Source organism: Cannabis sativa, chromosome 6 (assembly GCF_029168945.1).
Source record: "Cannabis sativa cultivar Pink pepper isolate KNU-18-1 chromosome 6, ASM2916894v1, whole genome shotgun sequence".
Lineage (NCBI taxonomy): Eukaryota > Viridiplantae > Streptophyta > Magnoliopsida > Rosales > Cannabaceae > Cannabis > Cannabis sativa.
Window position 1 is genome coordinate 67,400,030 of NC_083606.1, and position 26,339 is coordinate 67,426,368.

The 26,339-nt window shown below is 34.1% G+C and overlaps 1 protein-coding gene and 1 pseudogene across 1 annotated transcript; both read right to left on the reverse strand.

Moving 5' to 3' along the window:
• Positions 1–10,460: 10,460 nt before the first annotated feature.
• LOC115724725 (probable CoA ligase CCL11) lies at positions 10,461–17,504 on the reverse strand (annotated as a pseudogene).
• Positions 17,505–21,551: 4,047 nt separating this feature from the next.
• LOC133039360 (secreted RxLR effector protein 161-like) lies at positions 21,552–22,034 on the reverse strand. The gene has a single exon (XM_061118235.1). It carries the CDS (start codon positions 22,032–22,034, stop codon positions 21,552–21,554), a length of 483 nt encoding a protein of 160 aa, XP_060974218.1.
• Positions 22,035–26,339: the final 4,305 nt, after the last annotated feature.

Here is a 26,339-nt window from a genome sequence, read left to right on the forward strand (position 1 = left end):
ACACAGAAGACAAGTGGGGCTATCTACAATGTGAAACCGATATAATCTCTCTCTGGTTTTTAACCTATTAAGAGTAGCAATCCACATAATAAAAGAGTGCTTAGGCACATTATATCAGCACCATACTACTTTGCACCATCTTACCATTTCCTGAGGAGTCTGTAGCAGCTTATACCCTTCAGCAATTTGGTATTTCTTTGCCATGAACTGTGCTGGATCGATGACTTGCATCACTTTGTTTTTTACTTCGACTACTTTCCTCCAGTATCAGCTGCTTAGAGTTTGTGTTGTATATTGCCACCAGTCATCTTCTTGTATATATACATGATTTACCCATTTTAGCCATAGACTATCTTTCTTGGTAGCTATAGCCCACACATATTTCATCATCGCTGCTGTATTCCATGTTGAGATGTCTCTGAATCCAATCCCCCCATTGGATTTGGCTTGACATAGTGTGTTCCAGGCCACTGCTCCTGGCCCATCAGCAGTCGCCTGGCCTTTCCATAGGAAAGCACGGCAGATACTCTCAATTTCTGCAATAGTCTTCTTCGGCAATATCATAATTTGACTCCAGTAAGTATGAATTGCCATCAAAACCGAGTTAATTAAAACAACTCGCCCTGCAAATGATAAATTCCTAGTACTCCATGCTCTAATTCGGACAGTCATCTTCTCAGCAAGAGTTTTGCATTCCACTGCTGAAATTCTCTTTGCACAGATTGGAATTCCAAGATATTTTTTTTTCTTTATTAGCTATTTTATTTAAATATGATAACTCACATTTTTCTTTCAATTTTTTTTTTAAAAAAAAACCCCAAATATCACATAATTTAAAGAATGATAACTCTAAAATCACTTCTTTTCTTTTAAAAATAAAAAAAAAAAACCACACGATTTTTTTTAAATATCACATAATTTTAAAAATAATAACTCACATTTTTTTTCAATCACTTACTAATTAAACTCTCTCTCTCTCTCTATATATATATATATATATATGTATACCTTAAACTATTTCTCTTACACCTAGCTAACTTATCATATTATTATTCAAAAAAAAAATTGTATAAAAATAAGTTAATAATGTTAACTCATTGCTTGATGAGAATAATGAGAATATTTTAAATGATAGAGATATACAAAAGAGTGTTATATGAACCATGTCGGGCTTTCACTATAAAAAAAAAAAAAAAAAAAAAAAACAGATTTTGTACTTACATGTCAAGCTTAACCCGTATGTACACCTAACTTATCATATTATTAAATTCAAATAAAAGTTATATGAAAATTAGTAATATTAATTTTTTTAAAAACTTCCGCCGCGAAGTGCGAGTTGTTAACTAGTATATATATAAAGGAGAAGAATGAAATAGTGACATTGCAGTTTGAAATCACCCCAAATAATTTTTTCTATTCTCTCCTTAATTCTCTCATTTTTATAATTTTAAATTTTATTTTATTATTTTTCCTAATATTTTATTTATAAAACTTGAACTATGCCTACTAAGTTTATTTTTCTTAATACAAAAAAATTGCATATATAGTTTATTATTTAATTATTTTCATAATTTTTATTATATTAAATTTGTATAATTATTTTCTTAATCAAACATCTGTTGAAAAGGGAGGATGCTTCAGAAAGGGCATTGGACGACAATCTCCAAACAAAAGTTTAACTTTTAGTGGAGTGGTAGAGGTCCAGATTTTAGACCAAAACTTTGTTGAGGCAGAGAAGGAAGATAAAGAGGGAAGATCTTGTTGTGAAATGGCCAAATGGTAAGCAGATTTAACAGTGAAAAAACCAGAACTTTCCCTTTCCCAAATCATATCATCACAGCCGTAACACCTTGTTGCTATATTTTTAAACGCTACGCAAGTATACGCAATCAAGTAGTAAAATCTCACACAGGTGAGGTCGATCCCACAGGGAATTGGATTAAGTACCACTAAATTATACTTATGATTCTATTCGGTAAATCAAAAGTAATTATGGTTTAAAAACAGTAAAATTCGAAAGAAATTCAGAAAACTTAATAACACAGTTTAAAGTTGAGCAAGATGAGACAATAGGGAGGAGAATCCTGTTGTTGTTTACCCAAATTGTTAATGATTAATTACTATCCTATTCTTGGGGTGAATGACAGATTATAAAATAACCTAGCTCCTTTCAGATCTTCTAGATTCTAAACCACATGTTATCTAATTAATTCCTTAATTAAACTAACATGAAATCAGCATTAAGCAATAATCTACTCGTCACATAAGTCATGTAAATACTTTCGTTTCACATAGAACATCGATTATCTTAATTTTAGCATTCTCAATTCTCACTTTTCAGATTTTGAATTGAGATCATAGAGCATGCACAAGGTGATCAATCTTAAACATGAAATTAAACACAAATTAAGATAATTTCACACACACAAGAATTGAGGAATGGTAATTAAACATTAACTAGGAAAACATTAAACAACAATCATCATCCTCCCTAAATGGGAAATTTAGTTCAGAAACAAATCCATAACCATTCCTATAGCAATATTCAACATTAATAAATTAAAGAGGAATAAAGAAAAGAACTGTTTAAGGGTGAATTCTGGATCTTCACTTGAATCTCTACGCTCTTCCTGCCGCTCTCAGCTGTGTTTTAGGGTTCCAAATCGCTCTCCTTTGACTTCCAATCGCAGTTTTCTATTTATATCTAATTTTTAGGGTTCGTTGGACAAAAATACCCCTGACCGTACGGACGCTCGCCGCGGCCAAAAGTGGTCTCGCCGCGGCCAAAAGTGCATCAAAAAACTACGTTTCTGCCCAGACTTTCTAGCCGCGGCCATGGAAATCTCGCCGCGGCGAGATGGAATTTTCAGCTTCGACATCTTTTAGTAAAATGGGCATAACTTTCTCATACGAACTCCAAATGGGCTGATTCAAGATGCGTTGGAAAGATAAGAAAGAGATCTAAAACTTTTATGTTTTGACTTTTTCCAAAATATGATCAGAACATAGTCGAATTTAGGCTTGAAGTTTCAGCTTTATTCTCTTTTAAAATTTTCTCTATTTTATAGATCACTGTTTTCCGAAATTTGTCCAATTTATACATTCCAAGTGTTGAAACCTGAAATCAAAGAAAACAAGCGTAATTCTATTCCAAAAACAATAATAAGGAAGAAAAACAACTATAAAATGTGACCCGAAACTTAGGCTAAAAATAGCCTAACAAATTCCCCCAAACTGAATCTTTACTCGCCCTCGAGTAAATCTAAAACTCAAACTGAAATTAAACAATGCAATCGATAACTAAACCTTCAATTGATTGAACTCCCACTACCACCTGTACAACTTCAAGCAAATCAATAACCAGAATTTCAACTCAATAACTCTACGAACTAACTTGGATGCATAATTCAGAAGTAAGCAATTCATACAGGCACAAAACATCGCTTTTGACATTCATATCACAACCATTCTACACTTTCCGACATTCCGCTAACCCATGTTCAATAAGTTTGGATGACATACCTCTCTCCACTAATGTTGACAATTTTTGCTCGGAATCAAAAGGTCTTTTTCGGTTATAATAGCATGGCTTAGGCAAAACGGGTAGATGAGAAGTCATTTAGGTTACATTATACCATAAGCACAATTATACCAAACAAGCACCCACACTTATCCATTTTTTCTTTTTCATATATCCCAAAGAAGATAGTAAGAGATTGCATATTTTTTTCTATGTGCCTACCCCATTGTTCACAATTGATTCTCAAGAAGAAATTATCACATGTCATTTTTCTCTTTTTTTTCTTCTTTCTCTTTTTTTCAATAGAGGCACAACACATGACAACTATTTAATTTTTTTTTTAATCTCTTACTGCAAAACTTATTCCCCCACTTACAATAATTTATCCCCCCCAAACTTGCTTAAAAGCTTATGGCATAATAAGGTATGTTGAGGGTGAAAGTAGTTAAAGATAACGAATTCAGCTTAGTTAAGTGGTGAAAATTTTTTTAGAATAAGCTAAGGCTCAACTTTGGGTATACTAAGGATAAAACTTTTTTAGGTAGGCTTGAAAGGCTCAATCGATCCAAAGAAAATTTTCCTAAATCATTTTCCAAACAAAAATCAACAAGAATTTCGCTTCAAGAGAGTATGTCAAACAAATTCTATTCCATGTCAAGCCAAATCATTCCACAATCCAAATAGAAAAAAAAAAGTGATATGCGTCAAAAATAAATGTTTTACATCTAAATGAACAACCTTCTAATACACATCTAATTCAATTCAAAAAGTTATGACTCAAGCACACAGTTAAGATTTCAATCCATTGCACATGTGAATAACAGTAAGTCAATCAATATTCCAGCTTAGTTATCAACACATGACACTAACAAAAACAAAAACTAAACTAAAAAAAGAAAACATAAACTGAAAAATTGAAAAAAAATTAAATCTCTCCCCCCAAACTAAAGATGCACATTGTCCCCAATGTGACATTAAAGAAAAAGGAAAGGAAACTTACCTGAGTGCCACATCAATAAGCGGTTGACGCCCGTAATAAGCGTCATGCAAGACAACTTGAAAATTGTTGTTGTACTTGCCTTCAAGCTTGGCAAGTGATGAGTTTGAACCAAAATCAGCACCAACAACATAAGACTTTGAATGATGAGCTTGGGGAGATGCCTTTTGTAGCTTGTAGAGGATATAATATGGTGTTGATGAAATATATGAATTCATTGGTGGTTTATTAGTCAATATCATTGATGAAGTCGAATCAATGATGCCATGTTCTTCTTCATCCTCCAATGTCACAGTTTCTACACTTTCATCTAACAACACTTCTTCTTGTTGCTCACTCTCCACTTGGCTATCCATACCCTTGCTTGTGATTTCATATTCAATGAGTTCCTCTTCACAAGGATCTTGATCTTCAATTGTAGGCTCATTATCTTCCTTGTATTCAAATAATGACCCTTCTTCATTGTACCAACAACTCTCATAACTTTCATCATTGGAGTTATTACATTCTGAATCATGAGTCATTGAATTATCACATAAGGATCTCACCATGTCAGTTAAGCGGTTAATCTCTCCTGGAAGTGATTGTAGAAGTGATAGTAGTTGCTCCTCTTTTTCAGTTTGTTGGGATGAATTTGGGCAATAAGGTGGGTATTGGTGACTCCAACCCTGAAGTGATGGATCCCAATGCCAGTCGTAATCAAAATCTGCCATATCATTCAACAGATTTATTACGTCATAACCTCTCATTAATAGAGGCGCTCCAGTGACCTCTGCTCCATAATCAACCCAGTTTCTTGTTTCATCATTAAGTCCGTTATAAAAGAGCCATGTAAAACATCCACTTGAGAAAGTGGGATAACATCTCTCTCCAAGCTCTTTAAATCTCCTCCAAGCAGAATAGAATGGTTCATTGTGTTGTTGGGCAAAATCCTCAAGATATAACATCTGGATTTATCTTGCAGGTCAAACTCATAAGTAACACATTAGTAAAATTAAAAGAAAAATAAAACTAAATTAATACTAAAAAGATAAAAATTTGAAACAACAAAATTAATACTAAAACTAAAAAGTAAAACCAAATTAGAACAAAATTTAATTTTTAATAATATTACAAAATTTAATCTAAAAGAAACAGATTAGAAATAAGCAAAAAGAATTAACCAAAGTAGAAGTTAGTATAATTTTATGTAATATCAATCTTTATACAATTCCCCGGCAACGGCGCCAAAAACTTGTTGCTATATTTTTAAACGCTACGCAAGTATACGCAATCAAGTAGTAAAATCTCACACAGGTGAGGTCGATCCCACAGGGAATTGGATTAAGTACCACTAAATTATACTTATGATTCTATTCGGTAAATCAAAAGTAATTATGGTTTAAAAACAGTAAAATTCGAAAGAAATTCAGAAAACTTAATAACACAGTTTAAAGTTGAGCAAGATGAGACAATAGGGAGGAGAATCCTGTTGTTGTTTACCCAAATTGTTAATGATTAATTACTATCCTATTCTTGGGGTGAATGACAGATTATAAAATAACCTAGCTCCTTTCAGATCTTCTAGATTCTAAACCACATGTTATCTAATTAATTCCTTAATTAAACTAACATGAAATCAGCATTAAGCAATAATCTACTCGTCACATAAGTCATGTAAATACTTTCGTTTCACATAGAACATCGATTATCTTAATTTTAGCATTCTCAATTCTCACTTTTCAGATTTTGAATTGAGATCATAGAGCATGCACAAGGTGATCAATCTTAAACATGAAATTAAACACAAATTAAGATAATTTCACACACACAAGAATTGAGGAATGGTAATTAAACATTAACTAGGAAAACATTAAACAACAATCATCATCCTCCCTAAATGGGAAATTTAGTTCAGAAACAAATCCATAACCATTCCTATAGCAATATTCAACATTAATAAATTAAAGAGGAATAAAGAAAAGAACTGTTTAAGGGTGAATTCTGGATCTTCACTTGAATCTCTACGCTCTTCCTGCCGCTCTCAGCTGTGTTTTAGGGTTCCAAATCGCTCTCCTTTGACTTCCAATCGCAGTTTTCTATTTATATCTAATTTTTAGGGTTCGTTGGACAAAAATACCCCTGACCGTACGGACGCTCGCCGCGGCCAAAAGTGGTCTCGCCGCGGCCAAAAGTGCATCAAAAAACTACGTTTCTGCCCAGACTTTCTAGCCGCGGCCATGGAAATCTCGCCGCGGCGAGATGGAATTTTCAGCTTCGACATCTTTTAGTAAAATGGGCATAACTTTCTCATACGAACTCCAAATGGGCTGATTCAAGATGCGTTGGAAAGATAAGAAAGAGATCTAAAACTTTTATGTTTTGACTTTTTCCAAAATATGATCAGAACATAGTCGAATTTAGGCTTGAAGTTTCAGCTTTATTCTCTTTTAAAATTTTCTCTATTTTATAGATCACTGTTTTCCGAAATTTGTCCAATTTATACATTCCAAGTGTTGAAACCTGAAATCAAAGAAAACAAGCGTAATTCTATTCCAAAAACAATAATAAGGAAGAAAAACAACTATAAAATGTGACCCGAAACTTAGGCTAAAAATAGCCTAACACACCTAGAAACAGGAACCTCAAGAATGTCATTAACAATAGAATCATCAAAATAGCATCTTAATTTAGCTACATCCCAAGCTCCTGAGTCATTAATAAAGTAGGACAATAAGCAAGAGGAGAGAGAGTCATTGCTGTTCAAAAACTTATTTTTGTGGTTAGGAATCCAATGATCATCCAGAGTTCTAATACAACTTCCATTACCTACTTTCCAAATGAGCCTCGAAGCAATTAAATCTCTACCCCATAAAATACTTTTCCATGTATAAGAAGGATTATGACCAGGGACAGCCTCAAGAATAGAAGAGTGGGGAAAGTTAACGAGCCTTAAGAACCAAACTAAGGAGGGAAGTGCGATTTTTAAGGATTCGCCAAGCCTGCTTAGGAAGCATAGCCTGATTGAAATGAACAAGTGATCGAAAACCCGGGCCACCTTGATATTTTGATTGACACAAAACCTTCCAAGATTTCCAATGAATTTTCCTAGATACCCCAGCCCCACCAAAATCTGGCCATTGTAGCCTCAATACCCTTATAAAGTTTAATAGGTAACCTAAAGCAAGCCATTGCATAAGCTGGAATAGCTTGAATCACGACTTTCAAAAGAACCTCCTTACCCGCCCTAGAAAAACATTTGGAAGACCAACCTCTAAGAACAGAAGCAACCTTATCCTGAAGGAAAGCAAAAGAATGATATTTAGATCTAAAGAGACATTGGGGAAGGCCCAAGTACTTACATATAAAGGGTCGATCTTCAAGGATAAAAGTTCCAAAAAAAAAACAAATTTCGAACCTCCTGCTAAGTGTTAGGAGAAAAAAGAATTGAGATTTAGAAAAATCAATAGCCTAACGCGAAGCCCTAAAATAGACAATAAAGACCTCTTGAAGAGCAAAGCAAGAGCTTCTATTAACAGAGCAAAAAAGAAGGCTATCATTAGCAAAAAAAAAAAAAAAGAGAGATAAGAGAGCATTTCTAGAGATAGCAATTCCTTTAAGAAGACCAGCTTCCTGCCTAACCCTGAGAAGAGAAGACAAACCTTCAGCACAGAGAATAAAAAGGTAAGGGGATAAAGGATCCCCTTGCCTAAGACCCCTACAAGGTTTAAGGGAACCCTTGACAACACCATTAATAAGAAAGGAAAGATTAGTAGTAGAAATGCACCTCATAACCAAAGTAACAAAATTAATAGGGAAATTAAAGTGGAACATAATGCTTTTCCGAACATTTCCATTCAACTCGATCAAAAGCCTTAGCCATATCAAGTTTAGGAGCAGCCCAACCCCTCTTACCATTCTTCCGAGAGTTAATGGCATGAATAATTTCTTGAGCAATAAGAATATTATCATAAATAATTCTAGCACAAACAAAAGCACTTTGAAAAGGGGAGATAATTTTATCAAGTACCACCTTAAGACGATTAGCTAAAACCATAATAACTTTATACATAGTAGTACAAAGACTAATAGGCCTAAAGTCCTTCATAGAATTTGCATGTTGTTTCTTAGGGATGAGGGCAATAAGAGAAGTATTAATATCCGAGAAATCAACATTATTATTCAAACAGTCCAAGACAGCATGAACAAAATCAGGACAAGGAGTGGCCCAATTTTTCTAGTAGAAATAAGCATTGAGGCCATCAAGGCCTGGAGCTTTATCCCTAGAATGACTAAAAATAGCTTTTTTCACTTCATGAGCTGTGAAAGACTGGCCAAGAAAATCAATCTCAAGATCCTTGAGAGAGGGTCATAAACAGTCTAAAATTTGACTGGTAGCCTTAGCAGCCCTCAGAATGAATTAGAGATTAGAAAAAAGAAAAGAAAAAATAAGATCATACATAGCCTCAAGGTCATTAACACTATTACCAAAGTCATCCTTCAAATACTTAATAGTATTAGTCTTTTTCCTATGAGACGCAAACCGGTGAAAAAAAACTTAGTATTTTTATCACCAGCTTTAAGCCAAGAATGTGCCCAACCGGCAGATCGGTTCCCAACCGGAATTCCAGTTCCCTGGAGACCAATCGGTCGACCAGTTGTTACAGGTCCCCCTGAACCGGAATTTCAGTTCAGAGCTAGGAACCTCAAAAATGTCCCCCACAACTCAAATCAAACCCAAACTTCCTAAAAGCTTCCAAAACACATGCATACATCATACTAAGCTCAATTCAAGCAATTAATCACAATTTTAAACCCAGAAATTCAATTCTAAACTCAAACTTTGCCAAAACATCACCACAACAAAGCAAACCGACATAATCCAACTCAATCTAACCTCAGAACACCAAATTAAATCCCCATTCCCAACACAGTAGCCTAGAGTTAAAATTTAAACATTAAGACCTAACTTGAGCTTGAAGGAAAATGAAGAGGGAGAAGCTAAAAGATTGTTACCTTGATTTAGAATACTCACAACCTGCTAGAATCTCACAATTGATGCAGAAAATCCTAGCCCTAGTTGTTTTCCTAGAGAATTCGAGAGAGAGAGAGAGGGTGGGTGTGAAGAGAAAGTTTATCTTAATTCTAAGTTTTTCTTCTAATTTAGATATATGTTAATAATATAATAAAATGAGTTATAATCTGAATATTATCCTCAAAATAAACTCACAAAAAGACAAAAGGAAATCTTAGCAAAATGACCATTTTGCAATTTGACTTAAACCAAAGGTTAAAAGTTACTCAATGGTAATTTAGTCATTACGAACTCCCGACACATTATCGATATTCCAAAGCCTAACTACGATGTCCCGCTATCAACATTCCAAATTATACAAAACGTGACTCTCTAATTGTCCAGCATCGCGTTCTACTGCTACCTACACTACAAGAAATGTCACTTTTGCCAGCACATTTTTGTGTTGGCAAAAGTTGGTATTGCGCAGCTAGTAAAATAGAATTTACTTGTGATGTGTTGGCAAAAGGGGGTTGGCAAATCAATGTTGGTATTAGAACTTTTGCCAGCATAAAATAAAAAGCGCTGGCAAAAATGACTTTTCCCAACGCGTAAATGCGCTGGTAAAAGTTAAATTTTAGCCACTGTAAATGTACGCTAGTAAAACTTTGACCCTTTTGCCCGCGCAGTTTGTGAAATGTGCTGGTAAAAGTTACTTTTACCAGCGCAGTAACACTGTGCTAGTAAAAGTAACATTTCTTGTAGTGCTAACACAAACACAAGAAAACAAGAAATATACATATAGCATAATTATTCTGAATTTAAATAAATTTCCACAAATATGTAAATCATAATTAATAACTTAATATCATGATTAATCCTAATTATTTAATAATCCAATATATGTTGAACTTAAGCTGTCTTCACAATCACAATATCTCGAATAAAAATCTGGTGGAAACACATTTTTTTATTTATTTTTCATTAAAATATAATATACAAACAAGATTATTATTTACCAAGAAAAATAGCTAGAGTATGATTCAGCAAATATAATTACACATACAAAACAAACATTTAGTACATATATTTATTGCCCATATGCATTACATCTTACTCCGACGAGCCCCATATGAAGAGGAAGAAGAGGAAGAATATCCCATACTTTTAACAATCTCTTTCAACGTAAACTTTTGAATCTTCCCAGTCGATGTTTTCGGCAACTGATCTCTAAAAACCACCACTTTAGGTACCATAAAATGAGCCAACTTCTCTCTACAATACCCCAATATCTCTTTCTCCGTTACGGTTACTCTCACTGCTCCTTTCTTCAATGTCACAAAAGCTAACGGCGTTTCACCCCAATACTCATCTGGACAAGCCACCACCGCCGCTTCATCCACTGCCGGATGACTATAAAGAGCTGACTCAATCTCCACACTGCTCACATTCTCTCCCCCACTTATGATTACATCTTTTGATCGATCTTTAATCTCCAAATACCCATCTGGATGCATAACAGCCATATCTCCTGTATAGAGCCACCCGTCGTCTCTTATACAATTCGCGGTGGCGGTTGAGTTTTTCAGATAACCTAACATGACACAACTCCCTTTGAGTACAATTTCACCCATTGTTAAACCATCTCTCTTAACACTAACGCCGGAGTTCGGATCAACAACATCAACCTCAGTCATCGCCGCCGTCCTAACCCCTTGGCGGGACTTCAACCGAGCACGCTCCGTTGCTGGGAACCTATTCCACTCCTTCTTCCAAGCGCAAGAAACAACCACTCCCAACATTTCCGTCATCCCGTAACCGTGACTGATAACAAACCCTAAAGACTCAGTCCTTAGGAGCACCGCCGCAGGCGGTGGCGCTCCGCCGGTCATGACGTGAACAGGGTTGGGGAGAGGCCCGGCATTGGGTGAGTTTGATAGCATGTTTAGTACGATTGGTGCCGCGCACATGTGTGTCACTCTGTGCCGTCGGATTAAGTTGAAAATGATCTGACCGTCGAATCTTCGGAGACATATGTTGGTTGCACCAACGGCGGCGGTGCCCCAAGTGTAGCCCCAGCCGTTAGCATGGAACAAGATAAAAAATAGAGAAGAATGAAATTCTCAGCTCAATTGAGACTGAGTGCAGCAGCTTCATTAAATAGGTAAAGGGAGTACAAAGTTAACCAATACAGGTTTGCCACATGGCATTACAGAAATCAATGCATAACAAACTTTTACAAAGGGAATATTCTGTGATGATTGAAAGGACACCTAATCATTGGTAATGATTAGGTGTGGCTGCAATAGCAAAGAAGATTGTGTCCCCTGTTTATACACCATTCTTGACACCACCCCTCAAACGAAGGGGTGAGGCTCTCACTCCAAGTTTGTCGATCAGGTACTGAAATCTTGAATGTGATAGTCCCTTAGTTAGGCAGTCGGCTACTTGATCTGATGAAGGAATGTAGCAAATCTCTAACTCTTTCTTCAGCACTTTGTCACGAACGAAATGTATATCAATCTCTATGTGTTTTGTTCTTGCATGATATACCGGGTTTGAGGCTAAGGCACTTGCACTTTGGTTATCACACCATGTGATAGGAGTACTGGGAAGCTTGAAGTTGAGTTCTTTGAGAAGGGATTCGACCCATGTAATCTCGGATGCAACATGAGCAAGAGCTCTATATTCGGATTCAGTGCTTGATCTAGACACAACTGCTTGTTTCTTTGAAGACCAAGCAACTAGAGTTTCTCCAAGATAGACACAGTATCCTGCAATTGATCTTCTGTCATCAGGACAGCATGCCCAGTCTGCATCTGAGTAGCCAACTAAGTTTAAGTGATGACTGAAGCCAATGTGAAGACCGTGGTGCATGGTTCCCTTGAGATATCTTAACACTCTCTTGACTGCATTCCAATGGCTTGTGGTTGGTGCTTGTAAGAATTGACTCAACTTGTTTACTGCGAAGGCAATATCCGGCCTTGTATGGCACAGATATTGAAGAGCTCCTATTGCACTTCTGTAGATCGTAGGATTAGGGAGAGCTTCTCCATCGAGCTTTGACATAGGTTTTCCAGCAACAATAGGTGTGGGACACGGTTTTATGTTGAGCATTTCATACTTGTGCAGCAAATCAGATATGTACTTTGATTGTGTCAGATACAGCCCTGTGATGTCACGGCAGACTTCAATTCCTAAGAAGAAGTGAAGTGGTCCTAGATCCTTGAGAGCAAATTTTTTGTTCAGTTTGGAAGTGAACTCATTCAGCCTTTTTTCATTGTTTCCTGTTATAATAATATCGTCCACATATATCAGTACCATGAGAATAATTTCATCTGTCATGTAGACAAAAAGAGAGGAATCAGCTTTTGAATTAGTGAAGTTCCATTGCTGCAGAGTCTTCTTTAGTTGATCAAACCATGTTCTTGGGGCTTGTTTCAACCCGTATAGAGACTTGTGAAGTTTACAAACATGGTTCGGTTTCTCTGGATCTTCAAAGCCAGGAGGTTGTAGCATATAGACATCTTCTTCCAGTTGTCCATTCAAGAACGCATTGTTGACATCTATTTGCTTTATCTGCCAGTTTTTAGACACAGCTATGGTGAGCACGATTCTGATGGTTGCTGCCTTAATCACAGGGCTAAATGTCTCATAAAAATCTATACCCGGCCTTTGATGAAAGCCTTTAGCCACGAGTCTCGCCTTGTACCTTTCTACTGAACCATCGGCATTTCTTTTTATTCTATGAACCCATTTATTGCCAACAACATTGTAGCTGTCCAACCTAGGTACAAGTGTCCAGGTCTTGTTGTTCTTGAGGGCAACAATTTCAGACTTCATAGCTGGATTCCAAACTGGCGAACTCAGTGCTTCCTCAAGTGTTCTTGGCTCTTCATTAATTGGATTCCACTGAGCTTTTCCCAAATAGACTTTGGGTTTGAATATTCCAGCTTTAGACCGAGTTATCATGTGGTGAGATTGCATAGGCGCTTCAGCAGGTACATTTAATTGCTCTTGTTCTAGTGATTGCTGGTCTGCAACATTGGAACTATCACTGATGTCATTAACAGTATCAACAGAAATATTATCATGATCACTAACCTCTTGTTGCTGATTTGTGGCAGATGGAGCTCCAGGGGACAGTTGAGAGACGGTTTTTCGAGCAGTATCAGCAGGATTAAATGGACTTTGTTGGCTGTATTTAGTGAAATGTATGTCAGGTAGTTGAGACCACTGTGTGTTGTGAATAATCACCTCTTTTTCTGCAGCAAAGTTGTTAAGAAAACCAGATTTGAAAGGGAACTCACTCTCATTAAATGTAACATTTCTAGAGATATAGACTCTTCCAGTTGAACTCAAACATTTGTAACCTTTATGACAATCACTATATCCTAGGTTAACACATTTCAAAGAGTGAAATTGGAACTTATGAGTTTGGTAAGGTCTAAGACATGGAAAACATGATGAACCAAACACTTTAAGAAATGAATAATCTGGTTTTTTATTGAAAAGTGTCTCAAAAGGTGATTTGTGATGCAAGATAGGTGTAGGTAGACGATTTATGAGATATACAGCTGTTTGAAATGCATCTACCCAATATTTTAGTGGCATACTAGCTTGAGCCAAAAGGGTTAAACCCATTTCGACTATGTGCCTGTGCTTTCTCTCAGCTCTACCATTCTGAGCTGAGGTGTGAGGACATGAGTGAACAAATTGAATTCCATGTTCAATAACAATGTCAGAGAAAGCTTGGTACTCTCCACCCCAGTCTGTTCTAAGAGTTTTAATTGTTTCTTCAAACTGATTCTCAACAAGAACTTTAAACTGTAGGAATGCTTCTAAGGCTTCAGATTTGGCTCTAAGAGGGTATAACCAAGTGTACCTACTGAAATCATCTACAAAATGTATGTAATACTTGTAGTTTGTGTTGGATAACACTGGTGATGGACCCCAAAGATCCGTGTGAATTAATTCTAGAACCTTAGAGGCACGGCTAGAGGACATTTTGAATGGTAAAGCATGAGATTTACCAAATTGGCACGCATCACAAAACTGAACATTTTCATTTCTTGACAGTGGTACATTTTGAGAGGCTAGAACATGTTTTAACACTCTAAGAGAGGGATGTCCAAGCCTCCTATGCCATACATCATTTTTTGAAATAAAAGACTCAACACTACATGACTTAGACACATTATTTTTGTCCATAAAAGAAACACCAGTAAACAGTTTCTGGTTTGACCATTTCGGCTGAGACTTGGCTGTAGTAGCAAGCTGATATAACCCGTCTCTAAGTGTCCCTTGGAGCAGCACCTTCCTTGTTGTTTTGTCCTTCACAAAGCAAAATGAAGAGTCAAATTCAACAACAACATTGTTATCAGCGGTTAGTTTAGAAACACTTATTAGATTTTTAGCAATCTTAGGAACATGTAACATCTCATTTAGCACCAAGGTCTTTTCAGTATTTGTTGGTAAATTACTTGAACCAACATGAGAGATGGTGATCTGATTTCCATCTCCCACAGTCAATTTTTCCTTACCATTATAGTCGGATTTTTGGTTCAGGTTTGACACAGTTGAAGTGATGTGGTTGCTGGCACCACTATCAGCATACCAAACATCACTATCAACAACCTCTGGAGTGGCAACATAAGCTGAATGTCCACCACTGTTACCACTTGGATTTTGAGTGGTTTGAGCTCGAGGATCTTGTCCCATGTATGATTCATCATACCGGTTATAGCAGTAAGCTGCTGAATGGCCATACTTGCCGCAAACTTGGCAAGTTGGCTTGGGATTGTTGTTGGATCGACCACGACCTCCACCTCTGGAACTACCCCTGCTGTTGTAATGAGAGGAACCACCTCTGTTACCTCCACGGCCACGGTTTGGATTGGGGTTATGACTGGGTTTGGTACCCATGCTTGTAGCTGCCATGTTAGCTGTAGGATTTACTCCTAAACCAGTCGAAATACCACCAGACTTAGTGTTGCTTATTCCCTGCAACCTCTCAAGCTTACTATCAAAACTCAACAACATGTCTTGAAGTTCCTGCCAAGAGATGTTAGGTTTTGCCTCAACTTGAACAACAATAGACAGATATTCAATACCAAGGCCAGATGTAACATTCGAAACCAAATGCGCCTCCGGATACGGATCTCCGGCAAGAGCAAGCATGTCGGACCACATTTTCTTTTGCCTTAGATAATCAGTCATGGGAGTAGTACCTTTTCGTGTAGTCTGAATAAGTGTACGATACTCATCCATTTTTGCCCTGGAGTGAGCTCCAAACAGGTTTTCGAGCGCGCGCCAAAGTGCAGCAGAGGTAGCACAACCCATGACTTCTGTTGCAATAGTTTCAGTCATCGAACTGTAGATCCAGCCCATGAGCAACTGGTCACTGATAATCCAGTGTTCATACTCTGGATTGAGCATAACTTCGGTCTCTTGATCTCCTTCTGCAGTGACTTCAGCTGGTATGAACTCGGGAGGACACGGTCTGGTTCCATTCACGAAACCATTAAGTCTGTGACCACGGATTATAGTGGACACCATTGTTTTCCATAGGGTAAAGTTGTTTCTGTCAAGTTTGAGGGAGAATGGTTGGTTTAGGGTATTGAAGGGCTGTGTGTAGTTGCTGGTTAGATTTTGGGAGGAGCTGGCATTTGTTGTACCAGTCGAGGCTTGAGCGGTAGGATTCCGATTGGTAGGAGGTGGAGTGGGGGGAGTCTGAGAATGTCCAGTCGACATTGATGGAGGTCTGGTTCAGCCGCTCTGATACCAAGATAAAAAATAGAGAAGAATGAAATTCTCAGCTCAATTGAGACTGAGTGCAGCAGCTTCATTAAATAGGTAAAGGGAATACAAAGTTAACCAATACAGGTTTGCCACATGGCATTACAGAAATCAATGCATAACAAACTTTTACAAAGGGAATATTCTGTGATGATTGAAAGGACACCTAATCATTGGTAATGATTAGGTGTGGCTGCAATAGCAAAGAGGATTGTGTCCCCTGTTTATATACCATTCTTGACAGAACATAGGGAGTGTCCATAGATAAACTGGCTGTTTGGGAACGCCCCAATCGATGAGCGAGTCAAGAGTCACGACAAAAACGCCTCTGTGACTGTGAACAACTCCTTTAGGAGACGACGTCGTTCCGGAGGTGTAATTCAACACAATTGGATCCCACTCGTTGACTGGTCGGACCCACTTGAAGTTTTCACTACCTTTCTCAACTAACTCTTCGTAAGTGCAAACGAAACGATCAAGATCTTTAACAGCCGTTAAACTCGTTTCGTCCGTAATACTTTCATCAGTTATGAGAACGAGAAGAGGAGTTGGCGTGTTTTTCGGGAACAAATTGACGGCGTCAAGGACGAGACGGACGGAAAGTTGGTCTACGAAGACGAGTTTGGACTCGCTGTGACGGAGCATGACAGAGATAGTAACGGCGTTAAGTCTAGTGTTGATGTTGTTGAGGATTACTCCAGCCATGGGGACTGCAAAGTTGAGCTCGTACATTGGTGGAATATTTGGTGCGACGACTGAAACGACTTGACTTTTTTGACGCCGAGGAATGATTCGATACATGAAGCCACACGGAGACAACGGGTGTGGGTTTGTGACCATGTGTAGGAGAGGTCGTTGTAGACAACGGAAATGGAGTCGCCGTAGACGATTGAAGCTCTTTCCAGGAATCCTAGTGGAGTCAATGGACATGAATTTGGAAACCTTGGCTTCAATTCCTCCATATTAGTATTATTGGGCATTCAAATTCAATAGTTCTGAATTTGAAAGGGATGAAGGGATAGGAAGATAAGAGTCACATATATATTTAGGTTGAAAAAATGATTCTATCAGTACTCCTTTTGTTTCTTTTTTTAAAAAAAAAAACACGATAACTGATTTCATAAAAGCTACTGTGTATATTAGCCACTCAAATTAATTGGAGGTACGTGAAATATATAAGGAGTTATATATATATATATATATATATATATTTGGCTTTTTGCTATGAAAGAATAGGATGGATAGTACTTGGGTGGAGCTAGAAAAAACATCTCTATGTACATATAAACATATTGTCTGCGTGGTATTTTATTAAATGCTCTCCATTCAAGTTTTTGTTTCATTTAAATGGAATAATTTGATGTGTGATGTGCAGAATAAAATCCAAAATCACATGCATGTATAAATATCTTAACATTTTCTCTATAGTTTTTCCCATGTTTATGACCATTTCATCCATAGTCTTTCCCATGGTCTATGACCAGAAAAAACATACACTTCAAAAAAAAAAAAAAAAAAAAAAACACAATAAATTGTCCTAACTTATTATCCATATACAGTCCCAAAAAAAAAAGAATACAATAAATTAATGTCTTAACCCATAATCCTACGTACACAATATTATATGTTATCAGCACAGTATATGTTCAGACTTCTCCTTAAACCCCAACTAAGCTATGGTGAATGGTGATTGAGTGTTAGAATTTAAGATAAAGTGAATAAGGTTTATATCTCAAAACTAATTGGTATGAGAAATTAATTAATTATGAGAAGAGTAGTCCATTAATTTATTTCTTTTATATACTTTATTATCTTCTCACACAATCTAAAACTCTTTAAAAACAGAAAAAATATATTAGAGATTAAATATAAATGCACTTTTGATGGAAGGTAGAGAAAGATAAATGTTTGACTTTAAAATAAAATAAAAATATAATAAATATAATATATATGTAAAGAAAATTTGAATGGTGATTATTTAATAAGATGACACGTAGACAATTGTTATTTGTCTGTATATACAGACGGATTTTTCAAGCTCCACCCAAGCAAATTCCAAAAGTATATGTAGTGAGCATAATATATAGATAAATGTTTGGCATATTCGGCAGTGCCCACTTATAAGGATGCTTGGAGAATATTTTGGAGAATGTTTGATGAGGTAGAAAGTTTTGGTGGCAAAATATAAGAATGTTATATTATTGGAGATAAAAGAATACTATTTTTAAAATTTATATTGATGGCACACAATAACATTGATGCTATGTTTTTTTTATATAATAAAAAATTAAATGTGTAATATATATAATAGTTTAATAAAAAAAATTATATATAATAATGTGTGTGAGATCATAATTATAACATTTTTATAAGGTATTATATCATTAGAGTGTTTTAGAAGTAAATGTGCCAAAAATGATGTGAAATAAAAATAAAATAAAATATTATATATTTAGATAATGTGTAGATATATAGAATCTTCAAAAAAATACTACCATTAGAGATACTCTTATCTTATCTTGCATAAGTCTATAACCGACGTCTCTTGTAGACATTTGGTTAATAATTTATTAGAATTGTATTATTGTTATTGGATTCTTGGTTAGTTGCCCTATTATAGGAGTAATATTATTTGGTATTAATAATAAAAAAAAAAAGGATTTATCTTCTAATTTATTTATTAATATCAATATAAAAATGAGGCGGTGACATGACACTCTAAAATCTTTCTAAAGTTATTTTTCTTTTCGCTCTTTAATTCTCTCATTTTTAATATTTTATTAAAATATAAATTTACAAATTAATATTTTACAATTATTTTTTAATAAATTTTCTATAAAAATATCTAACATAAACTAATAATCATTTTTTTAAAAAAAAAACACTATATATAATACCCATACCACAAGTTTTTTTTTTCTGATTATTATTATTATTATTATTATATTTATGATATTTAATTATTATTTTAACAAATTTTTTATAAAAATATCTTTTATAAATTAATTTTTTTTTTAATATATATAATACCCATACCACACGTTTTTCTTCTTATTATTATTATTATTATCAATCATCAATATATTTATATATCTATATGTGTCGGTGACATGACACTTTAAAATTCTACATTATTATTATTAATTATCAATATGTTTATATATCTATATAAAACGGTGACATGACGCTATAAAATCGTAGCAAAATTATTATTTTCTCCTCTCATTTATTCTCTCGGTATTTTTAATATTTAATTATATTTATAAATGTTTAAACCTATACACTTATCTATATCTATATATCTATATATAAAATCTCTTTAATTAATATTATTTGTTCTTTCCTTAATTCTTTTATTTTTTTTAAAAAATTTTTTTACTAGCTTTACAAATATATATATATCTATTTATTTTTTTCTTAATTTTTTATTTTTTTTTAAAAAAATAATAACTCTAAATCTATCACCACTTTTTTTAATTTTTTTTTCAATTTATTAATTATATATGTTGTACATCATTTTTTGAAGATTTTTTTTAAATCGCAAACATCATGTAATTTAAAAAATATCTCTAAAATTACTTTTTTTATTTTTTGATCTTTATTAGCTATTTTATTTAAATATGATAACTCACAATTTTCTTTCAATTTTTTTTTTTAAAAACCCAAATATCACATAATTTAAAGAATGATAACTCTAAAATTACTTCTTTTTTTTTTATAAAAAAAAAAAAAAAAAAAAAAAACCACACGATTTTTTTTTTCTAAATATCACATAATTTTAAAAATAATAACTCACATTTTTTTCAATTACTTACTAATTAAACTCTCTCTCTCTCTATATATATATATATATATAAATCTTAAACTATTTTTTTTACACCTAGCTAACTTATCATATTATTCAAAAAAAAAATAATTGTATAAAAATAAGTTAATAATGTTAACTCATTGCTTATAAATGAGAATAATTTTAAATGATAGAGATATACAGAAGAGTGTTATATGAACCATGTCGGGCTTCCACTATAAAAAAAAAACAAATTTTGTACTTACATGTCAAGCTTAACCCGTATGTACACCTAACTTCTCATATTATTCAAATAAAAGTTATATGAAAATTAATAATATTAATTTTTTTAAACTTTCGCCGCGAAGTGCGAGTTGTTAACTAGTGTATATATAAAGAAGAAGAATGAAACGGTGACATTGCAATCTGAAATCACCCCAAATAATTTTTTCTATTCTCTCCTTAATTCTCTCATTTTTATAATTTTAAATTTTATTTTATTATTTTTCCTAATATTTTATTTAAAAAACTTGAACTATGCGTACTAAGTTTATTTTTCTTAATAAAAAAATTACATATATATTTTATTATTTAATTATTTTCATAATTTTTATTATATTCAATTTGTATAATTATTCATTATTAATAGAAAAATATTTTCAAATTAACTACCCTATTTGTTATTTTTTCCACAATCTTTTATAATAACTAGTTGGAGAAGCACATGTAAGACATGTGCTACAACCATAACTTTGTTTCTAAAAATATTAATTAGGCAAATAAAATTAAGCAATATATTTAAAATTATTATGAAATATTAGTATTATGTAATATTATAATTTAGAGAAAGAAAATAGAGAAGAGATGAGAATTTTCTGAGTGTTTTATTCCAATAGGTGATCTCCTATTTATACACATACAAGAGTCAAATATTAAGAAACTAAGAGAAAGGGAAACTAAGAAAAAGGGAATGTTGATTACATTAATGGTAATAAATAAAAGATTTGGACATCCACATAATTAATACTATTTATAACACTCCCCCTTGGATGTCCATAATAACTGCCTCATTAAAAACCTTACCGAGAAAACCCAGTGGGACAAAACTCGGTCAAGGAAAAAAGAGTGCAGTATGAAATTACTCCCCCTCATTTTGGCATTCGTGGAGATCCTTTAATCGACGCATTCCAATCTTGTGAACCATCTTCTCAAAAGTTGATGTTGGTAATGACTTCGTGAATAAGTCTGCAAGATTATCGCTTGATCGAATCTGTTGAACATCGATATCACCATTTTCTTGAAGATTGTGTGTAAAGAAGAATTTTGGTGAAATATGTTTAGTTCTGTCTCCTTTAATGTACCCTCCTTTAAGTTGAGCGATGCAAGCAGCATTATCTTCATAGAGAATTGTTGGTACTTCTTTATTAGATGTTAATCCACATGTTCCTCGAATATGTTATGTCATTGATCTTAACCAAACACATTCTCGACTTGCCTCGTGAATTGCAAGTATCTCAGCATGATTTGAGGAAGTAGCCACCAGAGTTTGCTTTGTTGATCGCCAGGATATAGTAGTGTCACCGCAAGTGAACAAATAGCCAGTTTGAGATCTGGCTTTATGTGGATCAGATAAATATCCTGCATCTGCGTAGCCAATAAGTTGTGACCCACAATTATTAGAATATAATAATCCTTTATCAATAGTACCCTGGAGATAGCGGAGTATGTGCTTAATCCCTTTCCAATGTCTATATGTTGGAGCAGAACTAAATCTTGCTAATAAATTGACAGAGAAAGCTATATCAGGTCTTGTACAATTAGCAAGATACATCAATGCTCCTATTGCACTAAGATATGGTACTTCTGGACCAAGGAGCTCTTCATGTTCTTCTCTAGGTCGAAAAGGATCTTTTTCTACATCAAGTGACCTAACTACCATTAGGCTACTCAATGGGTGTGATTTATCCATATAAAACCGTCTCAAAATCTTTTCAGTATAAGTTGACTGATGAATGAAAATTCCACATTTTAAATGCTCAATTTGTAGACCAAGACAAAATTTTGTTTTTCCTAAATCTTTCATTTCGAACTCTTTCTTTAGATATTCCACAGCTTCTGAAAGTTTTTCAGGAGTTCCAATAATATTCAAATCGTCAACATATACAGCAATGATAACAAACTCAGGACTTGAACTTTTTATAAAAACACATGGGAAAATAGGATCATTTTTATATCCTTCTTTTGATAAATATTCACTAAGTCGATTGTACCACATGCGCCCTGATTGTTTTAATCCATGCAATGATCTTTGTAATTTAATTGAGCACATTTCTCGATTGCTTGAATTATATGCATCAGGCATCTTAAATCCTTTAGGGATCTTCATGTAAATATCACTATCTAGTGATCCATATAAATAAGCTGTGACTACATCCATTAATCGCATATCGAGTTTTTCACTCACAGCCAAGCTAACCAAATATCTTAATGTTATTGCATCCACCACAGGAGAATATGTCTCCTCATAATCAATACCTGGCCTTTGAGAAAAACCTTGAGCTACAAGTCTTGCTTTGTATCTCACAACTTCATTTTTCTCATTTCTTTTACGTAAACATACCCATTTGTATCCAACGGGTTTTACGTAAACATACCAAATACTTTGCGTTTAGCAAGTGAATTCAATTCTGCTTGAATTGCTTCTTTCCATTTTGGCCAATCTTTTCTATTTTGACATTCTTTGATAGATTTAGGTTCAAGATCCTCGTTTTCATTCATAATTTCTAGCGCTACATTATAAGCAAAAATATTGTCGACAATTACTTCGAGTCGGTTCCATTCTTTTCTTGTATTGACATAATTTATTGAGATCTCATTATTGCTAATATTTTCAGGTACCTGAATCTCTTCAAGAGATTTGTTTATGTCAACATCTTCCTCGAAATTTTCAGCCTCTTCATTAGGGCCATCTTGATTATTTGCTCCCTTTCTTTTTCGAGGATTTTTATCTTTGGAACCGACTGGTCTACCACGTTTCAACATTTATCCCTATTGACATACAATAATCATTAAAAGCATGTGATGTAAATTCACCAGCATTATCAAGGCGGATTGTCTTGATTGCATAGTCTGGGAATTGTGCTCGTAATCGGATTATTTGAGCAAGCAATCTTGCAAATGCTACATTACGAGTAGATAATAAGCAAACATGTGACCATCTAGTTGATGCATCTATCAATACCATAAAATATCTGAATGGTCCACATGGTGGGAAAATAGGCCCCCATATGTCGCCCTGAATTCGTTCAAGAAATCCAGGGGATTCAATTCCAACCTTTACTGGTGAGGGCTTAATGATTAACTTTCCTTGAGAACAAGCAGCACATGAGAACTCACTGGATAAAAGAATCTTTTGGTTCTTCAATGGATGACCATGTGAGTTCTCTATTATTCTACGCATCATAATTGAACCGGGATGGCCTAACCGGTCATGCCAAATAACAAATAAATTTTTCTGGTTTGCGAACTTCTCGTTCACAATAACATGAGTTTCTATTGTACTTATACGTGTAACGTACAAACCTGAAGACAAACCAGGTAATTTTTCTATCATGCATTTTTTTCTTGAAACAATAGATGTAATGCAAAGATATTCAAAATTATTTTCATCTATTGTCTCAATATGATATCCATTACGATGTATATCTTTGAAACTCAACAGATTCCTTTTTGATTTGGTGGATAATAAGGCATCATCTATAATAATTTTTGTTCCTCTAGGCATCAATATAATGGCTCTTCCGGAGCCTTCAATTAAATTTGCAGTGCCTGATATTGTATTAACATTTGCCTTCATTCTTGATAAATTTGAAAAATATTTATCACTTCTGAGTATTGTATGAGTGGTTGCGCTATCCACCAAACACATATCATCACCATTATTTGTAGAATCATGTATAGAATGACAAATGTCCATTACTTCATTAACAAAAAAAACATAATAAGTTCAAAATATAAATGCTTAAATAATAAAAGTTCATTACATAAATATGCCAAATAAAATAAACACCTTAAAGTAAATAAATGATAATAATAAAAAAAAAAACATAACAAAGAAAAGTGACTAATTGTGGACATTCCCATCTCCATTATCGATATTCATGTTGTTATTAATGAGATCTTCATTAAAGAAATATGCAAGTCTAAGTGCGTAATATCCAAAGGCTCTTTGAGAAAACCATCATCTTGATAGACAAAATTTGCTTCTATTTTCTCCTTTCCTTTCACAGATGCTTGATAAAGATCAGCAAGGTGTTTTGCCGTACGACAAGCACGTGCCCAGTGTCCTTTTATTCCACATCTGGAACATAAATTTTCAGAATTTCTATGATTATTATTTTGAGGACCTTTTCCCTTGTTCTCAGTAGTTGTGCTTTTCATTGGAGTATATGAATTTTTATTTTGACCATTACGATGCCAAACATTGCTTCGACCGCGATCGCGACCGCGATCGCGACCGCGATCGCGACTTTGATTATGGTCACGACCACGTCTATTACTTCGATTATGATCACGACTACGACTATGATTATGATTGTCAGCAATTGTAGCATTCACTTCAGGGAATGGAGCAGACCCAGTTGGGCGAGATTCATGATTTTTTATCAAAAGTTCATTATTCTGCTCAGCTACTAGAAGACATGAAATCAATTCTGAATATTTTTTAAAATTTCGCTCTCTATATTCTTCTTTGCGGGAGCACATTAGAGGCATGAAAAGTAGTATATGTTTTTTCTAACATTTCATAGTCAGTAACTTTTTCTCCACACAACATTAATTTAGAAGTGATATTAAACATTGCAGAGTTATAATCACTTACTGATTTAAAATCTTGCAACCTCAGGTGCAACCAATCATTCTTAGCCTTTGGCAATATGACAGTTTTTTGATGGTCATATCTTTCTTTCAAATTTTGCCAAAGCACAAGAGGATCTTTTACAGTTAAATATTCAGATTTTAACCCCTGATGGAGATGATGGCGAAGGAAAATCATAGCCTTGGCCTTATTTTGTTTTGTTTCAGTATTTTGATCTTTGATGGTGTCTCCAAGACCCATAGCATCTAAATGGATTTCAGCATCAAGAATCCATGACAAATAGTTTTTTCCAGAAATATCAAGTGCCACAAAATCAAGTTTTGCAAGGTTTGCCATGGATAAAACTTGGTTAGAGGCTCGTGCTGATAACGTATTATGAAATATTAGTATTATGTAATATTATAATTTAGAGAAAGAAAATAGAGAAGAGATGAGAATTTTCTGAGTGTTTTATTCCAATAGGTGATCTCCTATTTATACACATACAAGAGTCAAATATTAAGAAACTAAGAGAAAGGGAAACTAAGAAAAAGGGAATGTTGATGACATTAATGGTAATAAATAAAAGATTTGGACATCCACATAATTAATACTATTTATAACAAAAATATAGTTAATGTTAGAATAGTTTTTTTTTTTATTGAAACGGAATGTTAGAATAGTTTATATATAAATTATATATAGGGTGATTCTACAATGCACCCCCTTAAAAGAGATGTATTGATGCACCCTCTACTTGTTTCGGCATCCAGAAAAAAATGTTGGTCTAATTTTTTTTTTCATATTCATGTACGTTATATCTATTTAAGATATCCTACAAAATATTGAAAAATTCGTAATAATTTACAATATAGAAAACAATGTTCAAACAGTCTATTTTACACGCGTATAAAATAAAATAGTCACGCGTACATGCAATTTTTGGCGTGTTAAACTTTTTCGAATTTCTTAAAATTTTGCAAGATGTCTTAAATAACTATAATTTACATGACCATGAGAAAAAATTTGACTAAAAATTATTTCAGATACTAAAATTGATAGAGATGTATCGATATATCCCTTTTTAAAGAAATGTATTATAGAATTTCCCTAAATTATATATACAACAAAAAGAAATACAGCTAAAATTAAATTCATGTACCTATGTATATTCATCAATTTTAAAAACAATTTATTCAAAATACTAAATTTAATAAGTTGATCAGTTTCTATTCATTAATACAATTAATAAAAATAATGTGTGTTTTTCTTCATTTTTTTTAATTATAAGTTTTAGGGTGATTCTACAATACACCCCGGATGTACTGATACACCATCTACTTGTTTCGGCATCCAGAAAAAAATTTTAGTCTAATATTTTTTTCATTT

What these genes read in the sequence shown, in the direction of transcription:
- LOC133039360 (XM_061118235.1), bottom strand. Translation starts at nt 22,034, where the DNA reads ATGGTAGTTAGGTCACTTGATGTAGAAAAAGATCCTTTTCGACCTAGA.